Source organism: Opisthorchis viverrini, assembly GCF_000715545.1.
Source record: "Opisthorchis viverrini unplaced genomic scaffold opera_v5_125, whole genome shotgun sequence".
Taxonomy (NCBI): Eukaryota; Metazoa; Platyhelminthes; class Trematoda; order Opisthorchiida; family Opisthorchiidae; genus Opisthorchis; species Opisthorchis viverrini.
In genome coordinates this window covers 1,278,799-1,291,175 of record NW_008751786.1, presented here as the reverse complement: position 1 = coordinate 1,291,175, position 12,377 = coordinate 1,278,799, and the positions used below count along the sequence as shown (strand labels likewise).

The 12,377-nt window shown below is 40.2% G+C and overlaps 1 protein-coding gene across 1 annotated transcript; it reads left to right on the top strand.

Moving 5' to 3' along the window:
* Window positions 1–1,265: 1,265 nt before the first annotated feature.
* On the top strand, window positions 1,266–2,458 carry T265_06347 (hypothetical protein; the record flags this gene model as incomplete). The annotated part of the gene is made up of 2 exons (XM_009171580.1): window positions 1,266–1,479; window positions 2,367–2,458. 2 exons carry the CDS (start codon window positions 1,320–1,322, stop codon window positions 2,456–2,458), a joined length of 252 nt encoding a protein of 83 aa, XP_009169844.1.
* Between the last annotated feature and the right edge of the window lie 9,919 nt (window positions 2,459–12,377).

Sequence of the window (12,377 nt, the reverse complement as noted above, 5' to 3'; positions counted from 1 at the left end):
GAACGGCTTGTTATATCCCTGACTTTACATGAGTAAACTAGCTGGTGTAAAGTAGAAAAACACCATTGTCAGAATTGACTGTGATGAAGGTGAGTGACCACCAAATCCCCAAACACGGACATTGAGAGTTTTATTGGATACCATGTTCATATTGCAGTCTGGGTTTCACAAATAGGGCTGTGGTCAAATCGAAGAGATCTCCATTAATGTACCACTAAGGATTATGATGGCTGAAATCTTTATTAGAAACTCAGTTCGGTGGTAGTGCAGTATGCGTTTTTTAAGAAGTTGCTCGTTTTCATCCATACCAAACATGATTTCATCATCTACTCCGTCTTTGATAACGAAACGTACATCGAAAACACAAAATGTCTTTCAATATCAAGCTTTATCTGCCTTATGAAACAACTTCGATTACATTCCTATGCAGTAATTCCCACTTTCGTTATATCCCTTTCTATAATCAAATCAGTAATTGAAAAAAAAGAGCCTGAGTGGCCTATATTGACGCATTTGGTGAGTTTCCTGCTTTGTATGCAAAAATTAATTTGCATGTATATTTATACGGAAAAATCAAGTCTCCAAATATGAATAAAACATCAAAAATATCGTCAACGCTAAACTAATATATATATATATATATATATATANAAAACAAACCTCAAATCAAAAGGTAGCCAAAATCTGATGCTTGTTTTGCGTCATTGCCGTGCATAAATTGCAGTCAATATCACGGTGAGCAGAGCATGAATTTCCACTGCCGATCCATAGGGTGTATCCTGTAAAAATAAAGTGGTCGAATGCAATATAAATGAAGACAATGCACACTCAAAAAATTGAGAGTTCAGACGTCAGCTCTGACTGCTCGCCTGTTTAATGCTTTCGCCGTGTAAGCACACTTAAAACTCAATATAACCAACTAATAAGCTAGCGCAATATTTGCCGACTGAAGTTATAGGCTGCAAAAACCCGGACGCTACAGTCTCATAGTTGTAACCGGCCACAGGTAACGCTGAATGCGATATACCTTAAGAACGCAAATGTCAAAACATGCATAAGGTAAAATATCATCTTAGGTTTTTGTATCAATCCAAGAAGGTAGAATTCATCATATCCAGTTAGTATGTAGTGCTGAAATTGCAGAATTCGTAAAATATGCGCTGTTCATTTACTGTGAAACAACCAGTCTTAATAGGTCCAAGGTTTCTCTTTGCTTATAATTCCATTCTAACCATACCTGCCTTGTGATACGTGTTCCTTTTCAGGCGCTTCATTTGTATGAATTTTACCAAAATCAAGTGGAAGCCAAATTCTTCAGAATGACGGCGTTTGATGACGAAAGTCCCCTTATAGGTGGAGCTGAACTATATGTTGTTCCCGATTTTGCCAAGACGAACGTTTGGATGGCTGCAGTGAAGAGAAGATTTCAGAGGTCGTTTATGTTGCTGCCTTCACTGAATATAGCCTTCACAGTCAGAAGTAAGTATAACGAGACCACTAAATAATCATCCAGTACGTCCAGTGCTGCAGCCAAACTATGCAGTGATATTAGGGGAATTTCTGCCTTATATTAATTGGCTATATAAAGGACGTATCCCGTTGCGTATACGGGAACTTCGCGTGGCAAAACGGCAAGATGAACGCGGTGAAAGTGGAAATATATAGCTACCACCAAACATCCACAAGGTACAACTGTATCATGTTTCCAAAATACTGTACTCAGTACACAGTAATCAGTTATCTGAGCAGTCTCAAATAATCCAAAATAAATAATTGTGAACTGGATGGCACCCTTCACCCTAATACTGCAAGTCGAAGTAAGCTAGGTAAATTTTTTTAACGAAGTCAGTACCGAGTGATTTTTCGAGATCATATGAGCATCCTCATACTGTTTAAAATACCATGGAGATGTTCGTTATCGTGGTTTGTGAAGACAGTACATCTATTGAAGTGTCTTAGAACGAAATTTTTATTGAAACAGAAATTAAAACTGGGAGAGGGAAAAGGCAAGTAGCACTTGCAAGTTTGGATAGCCCCAACGGTTGACGAGGTCTTTGAGGTTTGTAGAAAAGCAACAGTTCTTTGTCCCTCATTGCACTACATGGCAATAATTATGAAAAATAGACGTTTGGTTGGTACTTTGAAATTGAAATGTTGGCTCATCGAAACAAACTCCGTTTCGGTCCCGCCATGCTCTCTAGCAGGCACATACATCCGAGCATAAATGCTCAGAACAGTAATGGGTCAATCAGGAGTCTCCGCGATGGCTCCATTGGGAAAATCAAGTTAAAAATTTACAGGTTAATGTTTGAAGTAAAGTGTACCCGAGACCATAGAGCTTGCACTATGCTCGCCTGCTTTTTCAGACGTATCAAGGACAACGGTCTACAATAGCTCCATATTACTTACCTATGCGATTGCCTTAGTTTCGGAAAAAAGAGCCGATCATGTTAACTGAAAGCCGTTGTATGTGCCGGTAGATGGTCGGCAGTGCCAAGCTGCTTATCTCAAACGGAGTGTTGACTTTTTTGTGGAAAACCGAAAGCGGTCGTAATGTGGATGATGTCTGTGTTTTGTCCGACAAAAGCCACAGTGAAATTGTTGTTCAGTCATTCAACCGCGACAAATAACCAGGGCTGAATTGAGGACAGGTAATCTGCGAACATGTCAAAGTACTGGTAATTGGTCCATTCAGCGGTGTTTGATCGGGTGGACTGTAATCGAAAAGATACCAACAGTGCACAGTCAACTTGTTTTGCTTAGTTTGCGAAAGCTAGCCACTTTTCCTTCGTCCAAGTGGCTGATTGATATGCCCCTCTCTCATAGTTTGACCAGTCCGTTTGTTTTGTGTTGAGGATGCATCTCTTGCATTCAATTTGTTTGTTGAACAGCTCTTCCCTGATGTCTGCATCTCCCGTTCGCACGAGGCCGTACACTATTTGTAGTGAAATGTGGAGTGTTGTGACTAAACTTGACTGAGTATTTTCATATGCAAGCATAATGCCAGCAAACGGAAATCAGAGCATTGCAGCTTTGATTTTCTGGTGGCTGATCAGATGGCAGTTGATCTGTTCGCCGAGCTTGGCAATTGGCTTGCAAACGTTTCGTCCCCAGTCAAGGAAACATCGTCAGTGCGCAGCTGAATGGGCGCTTCCTCCGTGCCTAGCTGCGTTTATGTAGTTTTTTGTACAAAACTACAAACTGCTACAAAAAACACACCCGAGCTACCTATATTTTGACAAATTGACAGCTTTGATTTTCCGCAAACTGTGATCTCCCTCAGACTTCCCATTTGATATCTGCCCTGAATTCTAATCAAATAGAGCATTTTTACTTCATATTATCAGTGTGCTCGTCGATCAGCTCAGGAAGCCGGAAATTATCTTACAAGGGTTTGGCACGCCAGAGAGAAGAGAGCGACATTAGGGTCATATATTTTCAAATAGCATCTAATATCTTTTCATGTGATCAGCTAATTCATATGCACCTTTACTGCGAACATATAGGCCACTGTTCTGCATATCTTTCTTTTAATTGGTCTGCTAGACTGCTTCATTTCGGTAGTTCATGTGACTTTTCCGATGACTGAAAGATTGCCAGCAACTTGCGAAGTTTACCAAACACATCAGCAGTTATCGAGGCAACCAACAGTTGTTTATTGCTGTTCAAATATTCTAGATGAACAGGTTTCCACAGGCTGATTAATGTATGTGGTAAAAATCCTTTTTCCGTTTATGCGTGAGATACTTAAAGGCGTGAAAAGTTCATGATGTGCAATCAGTAAACGTCGATAACACCAAGCACCTGGACAAATGTTCAGAATCAGATCCTTCCGTAAAGTGAGCAAAATAAAACTTTCGGGGTTAAATGGTCGTAGAATTTGTCGGAACGTTGAGTTAAGTTTATCTACTGGAACATTTGGGTCCGCAAACCACACATTCGGTATAACTTTATAACATGAATTCACAGGTAGAATTACCAAGTTAGATCATTGACGTAGGGAAAAAGTTTGATTTTCTCTGTTGAATGCTAGTCTGACCTTTTTATTGTTTTGGAACACAAGCCTGTCCAGCATGGCTAAACACAACTAGATCACTATATTCCCCCAGGATTTCTAGTATATTATCCTTGTGGGCGGACTCAAGCTGTTAACGCCTAAACATGCGCACATTTTGGCACGTTGTGGTAACCACCTAATGCCGGAACTTAGCAACAAATGCGTACACCTTGATAACGCAATGAAAAAAATGGGTTATTCATTGTCCATCCTCAAATGCGGAGTCCTAATGCTGTGCGCAGATAGTGTCAAGCTGACGTTCTGAGTGCTATCAAGTTCAAATAAAAGCTTCCCCGGTATTGTGATCATTCCCAGAGGTGCAAAAACAAATTGTTCCATCCACAAGAATAGCCACAACGCCTAACAAACATGCATTGCATCTCCCATACTGGAAAAGTTATGCAACCTACGTAACAAAAACTGGCGAAACACTAAAGCTCCAGTGACCAAGACAGACAAGTACAACCATCACATGTAGACGTCTCAGCTAAGCGAGCCAGAAGAAGATCCACCATGGAGATAGACACTGGGTTTTATGAATTTATAACAACTGGGGTGTACACAAAGTATATTAGGTTCTTAAAACCAACATCATCTGATTACTTAGTGTCTTACTTTCTGATTAGATTATCACATGCTTGTTCTCAAATATTTGCCAATTTTTTGTTACATCTGTTCATTTTGGCGCATAATCTCACTTTATTTTTTTGCAGAATCTCGCCGAATATGCACCTTTGGGGACCCTAGTGCCCTTCAGCTGTGTAAGTGCATATCTATTTGATGCCGAGGCGAATTAAGATGACATTAATCCCACAGTGGACATGTTGACAGATAGTGGGACCACAATAATCCGGAACAGTACAGAGTGCTAACACTATTTAATTTGATGCCAGAAATAAAGTTTTGTCAGTTGTGACCCGAAGTGGTTGCGCACCGCTTGAGCAAGCCAAACAACAACAAGATAACTGCTGATTCCAAAGTATGCGCAACGAGCAGAAAAAAATATTGGCTCTTCAGTAATGAAGCGTGGGGAGCAAATCAGAAACCAAGCAATAAAGATAACCGATCCACGGTTCATAACACTGTCAAAGTAATATTTAATATTATTATACAGTATAATAGCAATAATAATTCTAATTCTAATAATATTTAACAATAATAAAATTGCTGTAAAATTATTCGAAGGTTTCGAGTGCAACACAAAGAATACAAACACAATTATCAAGGAAACATGTTCAGAGGAACATCCTGTCAGATTGTCACAACATGTACGTACACTGCGACACGGTTATTTTTTCATTACTTTGGGTTCCCCTTTAATTTTAGACTTCATTCTGGAAGCTCATTTGGACCGCAATTCTAACCACAACGAGTGGCGTGATCTTCAAGATGAGAGGTCGGAAGCCTATGAAAAATTTATGAATGCAACATTTGAATCGGTATGTGCCAATGAATTGAAACCCGGAGCCTCTTAAAGTAAATGATAACAGCTTTTCACAAAAACGTCATGCCTGTTAGGAAAGCCCAAAGTACCGAATAACCACGCGTCTGGTATTGACTGATTTTATTATTACATAAGTCAGTAGATGTTTTTATGACTTGACCGTATCTGTTCTTCGAATTCGATATAGGCTTTTGTCACCTCATTGGCTCAGCTCATTCACAGATAGATTTGGTTCTACAGAATATTTAGATTAGTCTTCTGTGGTAGACACTTGCCTTTGATTAGGCAAGACATTGATGATAACTCAAAATGCCGTGATACCACTCCTTACCTACAAACGTTCATGATGATCTGTCTACCAACAGCATAACGACATAATGGCTGAATTCTAATTGCATCACTTCATCTGACCAACTAGATCAGGTCTGGCTTATAAATAAGGTAAAATTGCTGAAAGAGGTTGACGGGTCGGGGAGTTCTTCGGGGCGTATTTTAAACTGTAAACCCAACGACGGAAACCAAAACGAGCACTTAATCATGATCTTTAGATGATGATTTCTAAACCAGGTTTGTTGTAAACCAACATAGCGTAACGCGCCTTTAATCGACACCTGCTTGCCCTCAAAAGTCGACATACATTGTGGTTTTCGAGCAAAAAGACCAGTTACCTTCCTTGTAATCAGCCAGTTAATGTTAGCCGGGGTTTCTTTCACCTTATTCGCGTCTCTCTACATTTCTTCATAACTTGTCATGTACGTGTAAATGATCAAACTGAACTGGCATAAAATTCTCTTAAAATGTGTTAGTATTTTCCTAAAAACAGTCACCGGAAACCAGTAATATTTGCTCAATTATTTTCACCACTATACATCATTTGAGCCACGGCAGACTGACCTTTGCTTATGGTGTACTTGTGAAATTGAAATCAGAACAAAATTCCCGTTTTACATCCGATAAGCTGCTCTGTTCGCCGGGATAACAAGTGACATCCTGAAACTTAAATAATTAAACGCACACAATTGCGCCTCAATGAGTTATTGCATGGTATCTGGTTATCCAGTTGTCATATTGAGAATTGGGTGATAATAGACCACAAATGATCACATGAATTCTGACTGTCCGCATTTCACATGGATTAGCCCGGTAAAAAAATCTCCGGAAACCCTAATCAACTAGTTTGGAAGCTGCAAACCATTTGACACACTTCAATCAAGTGCAGCAGAGAAAAACAAAGTATAAAAACCCATGATTCTAAAGTAAGCCAGCAAATGTCTCAGAGTGAATTTACCCTTTGACCGTTTGATCGCGCACCGAACAAAGTTGAGATTGGGTCGACCGAGCCTACGTCGGTAGAAAATTAACTTCCTAATAAATGGGTTCGTTAGACCGAAACTTCAGTTGAAATTGGCACTCTTCCACATGGCCCCTCAGACCTCGGTTCATCCAAACTGACGGGCTATTCATTAGGTGTTTTAGGCCAAGAAATCTTGGTGCATGCACAATAAATAAACCTGTTGCTTCTATTTCAGCCAGTCATGAAATGCACAATTTATCTTATCCTTTAAAGTACTCTTTTTGCTTGCCTTCAATAAAGAGTATCCTCATATTTTAAAGTAAATTCCACTTTTACGCGCTTTTTATATCTTCGGTTCAGCTGTATGTGACTCTACCTAAGCTCCAAAACATTAAAAGTGAGCTGCGTCGTCTGAGTTTGGATTCTTTCAAAATCGACAAAAATGGTAACGTCAACGCAATGCTTACACTTATCATGGACGTGGCTCACTTGAAAAAGATTGGTACTCTGGAGCGCAATTTTCCGATAGCGTCACGCATTCGAGATGCGGTACTAGTCGCAGGCACAAATGACATCCCCGCAACAATTGATGTAAAAGGTAAGTATATCTTATTAGGTCATTCAAATTAAAAGTCATTTAAAATTGACGTACCTGGATATGTAATCACCCCTAGATGAAAAATGCTCGAAACTAACCTGATTCGTCATGTATGGTTAGCGTATGTTTTGATGAATACTTTGTCCTCAGCGATGTTCCCTAGTAGCGCGAACGTAATCCGACCACATGGTAACTTAGTGCATTTATTTTGCAGGTCATCAGTGCTCTAGCGCAGTAATGCTCAACAAATTGTGCAAGCGAATGTTTCTCTGGTGCATGAGAAAAATTGCTATTATCTCTGAATTCTTGCACCAATTGGGTTCACTTTTGAAGATCAAGATATAATAGGCCACTTTATTTGATTAGATATTTCATCGACCGGTAGGACTAATATATTCTGAGGAGCCAAGTAACACTATACAGCTGATTCGTCTTTGTTGAGAATCATGAGCAGTGCACAGCGCACGGAACTCGGAGAATTTTGAACCAATTACCATCCGACGAGCGGCTTGAATTTTAACCTTTTGGTCTAGAGTGCCCGAGGAGCAGTGTGAATAGCTCTCATCAGGACAGGACATTGCGTCCCTCATCCTTCATCAATGGAAAGCCACATCACGTGGTCACGTATTGACTGGATACTCAAATGAAGAATTTGAAGGAAGTCAGAAATCAAGTGAATTTATCCTTCCTCTGGGTTGCTTCTTGCTTCATAATGACTCAACGATATCTGCTCATATTCAGTGGAAATATAATCCTGTCATTGATTTTGGTTTCCTGGAGCCACACTGCTTGGGTTGATGAAGCAGCCTGAGAAAATAACACCCTAGAGTACAGGCTGGTAATCAACCAGTGAATGTAAACCCTCTGCTATTTGGCGGGAAGCATGGTTCTTCCTGATGTTGCCGAATAACGCAAGTGAGCGCTCAATGAAGAATCGCTTTTGTCTGACTCTGCTGGTTGTAGATTACGTGCAGATTAGCCAAATCCCTTGGGAAATCCGACCACTACAGCAGAAAACTCAGTCCGCTTCGAAGCAGACTTTGCATGACATATCATCTGCGGCTTGACCCGATAACTGGCGTAATTATGCTTTAGTTTGGATTTTACAGTTTTAGTCATCAATTTCGGTCTCACATGTCGTTTGATATTCCGCCACTGATTGCACTACCAGCTTCAATAGCACAACCGAATTCGGTAAAACCTCTCGGAACCATTCAGAACTGAGCGCTACGGTTTTCCAGCATAACATATTAATTCCACTGGCGGCCAAACCAAAATGAAGCCCACTGGTAGCAAGCCACAAAACTGAGAGACAGATCATCTGGGTAAAAGTGTAGTTGTGTCTACCAGACTGCTTTGCTGTCACAACACAAACTGCTAGCCTTGTGTGAAGCAAATTACAAAAGAACGGCACAATTCAAAGTGCCTGCATAGTTGTTGTTGATTCAAGTTTTTGGACTAAAATGGGTTAGGGCAAAACAAGCCCCTCACCAGGGATATGCCCTCAGACCTACTCTACGATTAGTTATTCTAACCATTATCTACAACATTAGAAGCAGCCCGGAACATCATGTTCCTGCAAGTAATGCCTTTTCATTTCTGTGTTTGAAACCAGCGTATAGCGAATCTGACCCAGCGTCTACGCTGCACATTTTTTGTTCCCGATTAGAATACGATATTATCAAACGACACAGTTCATGTTGAAGGAGCGTACAATTTCGCCGTGCCCAACAAACGCCAGTTAGATGTTACCGTCAGTATTATAGGTGTAGATAATATTTCTCACCAAGGCTGAAACAACTTCATCAGAATTTTAATTCCTGCCTGATCGTAGTTTGTATCAAATTACGCCGTTCTAGAATTTGTAAAATGCGTCGATAATCTCGGAACACGAAGCAAAAGTTCAGTCTAGGGAAAGATATTAGCTATAGTGTGCAATCGAACTTGCTGTGGTCAGAATTTACTCAGAGTGATTCTGTAGACTGATGCTCATAAAAACTTTTCAGATTTTCTACATTTTCGACATTTGAATAGATATTATCATCCTACTTTCGACAACCTCAAATATCTCGAGTCTAGATAAGATATTCACATTCAGAATATAACAGCCGTCACAGCAAAAGTTTGACAGATTTGATGGGTGCCTGATTACATGAATTGGTTCAGACCTCCAAGCTCCTACAGAACAACCATACAAAACAGGCCAAACCGTAATCAAGTATTAAAATCAAAAGTTAAAATGCACAGGTTAATTTGCAACGTTCCTTATTTGCTTTTTTTCGTTGGGTCTTGAGAATATACACAACGTATAAAACCACCCCCTAATTTTCCATATTCTTAGTCCCTTTATCGTTGTCAACTTCATTTAAACAACCCAAGAAGTCACAAAAAGAAGAGAAATTTGGATGCATGCGCGCAGTCTAGTCGTACCGGAAGGTCTAAAGTGGTCCGTTTCATCGGGCACACTTTTGGAACACGCCACCACAATGAACAAAATAATATCGGAATTGTTCCTAGCCGCACCACCCTCGTCTGAACGGTCATCCTCCTGTTCTGGAGTAATTATTCCGGACAGTCCACAACAAAGAGAAGCACTGGACTGGAGTCTCGCTCTTATTAGAGCTCATCAGCAGTGCCGGGATTTGAACCCCGGACATCCGACATGCGAGGCGAGCGTGTAACCACGTTGGACGCATCTGAATTATCACGTCTGAACAGGCGAACGTGTTCACACTTGAGCGATGTGATTGGTGTGCCCGAGCGACGACCCAGTAAACGACGACCAGTAACTGTCCTGGTTGTGACGATCGATTGACCCGCTACCTGACCCAGTCAGGTAGCATGGCACACGCTTCAGACCCACTGGGCAGCTTTTTGGTTGCAATTTTGGGGTTTTGCGGGATAGGTATTTTTGTTCATAGCTACACCACTCTCGTCTGAAAGGCCGTGTTCCTGTTCTGGAGTAATTATTCCGATGGGTCCACACCAAAGGGAAGCACAGGACTCCGAGTATAGAACAATTGGGAACCATACATATATTAATTGAATTTTAAAATTTTATTTGATTTGGATGCAGTGGAAAAAACCTAACATGATTGTGATCCTTTCAGAAAAATTCAAGTACCGAGGAAACGAATATTGTTGGCTGGACAAAACACCACGTGAGTAAATGTGGCTCATTTTCGTATTGCCAAATACTCAGGGCAAATTAGGGCTACTTTGAACTGATACTCTGTTTCCTTTAAAAAAGAACTAGTATCAGCTAAAGAAATGAGGCACTCATAGGTTCCCCATAGAGTGGCAATAAGATCAATGCAGACGTAAATTATAGTAGTATGTTAAAGAGTTATGGTGATTTCTGCACTCACTACATGCGCGTTTTATCCATATCTGATGAATGATGAGCAGCCGCATATTTAATAATATTAGGCTACTGGTATGTTGGGCGGACATTCATTAAAATCTGTTAGTTGACAAAACCCGCCAATGTAAACTTTTAATAGGGAATTTTCGCTTTTGGTAACCTTTGCATAACTGCACTACCGGCGGTAATGACAGATGGCTTGGTTCGTATATTGTCATGCTCGTTACTCGACAGTATTTATCACCGGCGTGTTGCCAGAAATGATGGTGGATGTGGAAGCATCTTGTCATCTTGAAAAACAACAACAACTATGCACACGCTGGCTAGCTAAAGATGGTGAGCGACACTAATCCGGAGAAGACCAAGATAATTTCTTAGCCACAATAAATATTCGCAATATTCTAAAAGCATAACGGTAAGGGGAAAAATATTTAGCATAAATTCATCCCTTGCGATTTCTGTCTCAGCACATTAGTGGTTCATGTTCACGTATAAAAGGCTATCAAAGTCGATTGAAAATGATATAGACAAAACATAACCCGCAACCACCTTATAGCATTCAGTTTTGAAGGAGAATTACTGATAGAAGTTCTTTATGGCACTTATGGCTGGATAAAATTAAACAGCAAATTCAAACGAAAAACATCCATCCCAATCACCAATCTCCTCTGGTTGAAACAGCTTCTGTCTGAAGATACCCCATTTCCAGAAAAAGTGCTACTGAGGGAAGCCCGTGTATTTGAGTGCACAAGATAATCTACCCAGGAAAATTGAACAAGCCGAGTGTTTTAATAGAGCACGTTATGTGAAAATAACGTTTGCGTCAGTATGGGCACAATAGAGAGAACCTATTTCGAGTCCCATGTTACATTTTGTTTTTCAAAACAAAACAAGTACGAGATATATGAAGACATTCTCTGCAAATGTAACAGTTAGGTGGTTACCAAAAATGCATTATCCGAAACACCAGGGAATACGACTATTTCGAGCTCATGTTACATTTTGTTTTTCAAAACAAAACAAGTACGAGATATATGAAGACATTCTCTGCAAATGTAACAGTTAGGTGGGTAACAAAAATGCATTATCCGAAACACCAGGGAATACGATAAATAATCTCGAAGTCGAGTGCTTTGCAACGTAAGACATGATTGTATGTGCCTTAAGATTAAATTAAAACTGGAGCAAAAATACCCCAGATGATCACAAAGTAATATGTGTGCCCGGCTTATATAATGCGCGAACACATAAATGAAAATACTTAACGCATCAATGCATCGCCTTGTTTTTCTATCAGCAAAACAAGATGCAACGGGTGGGTATAAAACTGATTATATATAAAAAGCATGTCACGAATCTCGTACATCTAACTGTGTTGTGGACATACATTCTGATGACTGTATGTGGGGGGAGACTCGAACATTGGTTCACAATCTGTTGAGCTAATACGGCAGAATATCTGTCGGGCAAAATTGCAGCGGCTGGATATGACAATGTTCGTGTGCTCTCTATAGAGCAGAATAAAACGTCGGGATTCCAGCTGATACTACACTCGAGAGTTTGACACATTACCAAAGATGCATTATCCGAAAAACCAAGGAATACGATAACTAATCTCGA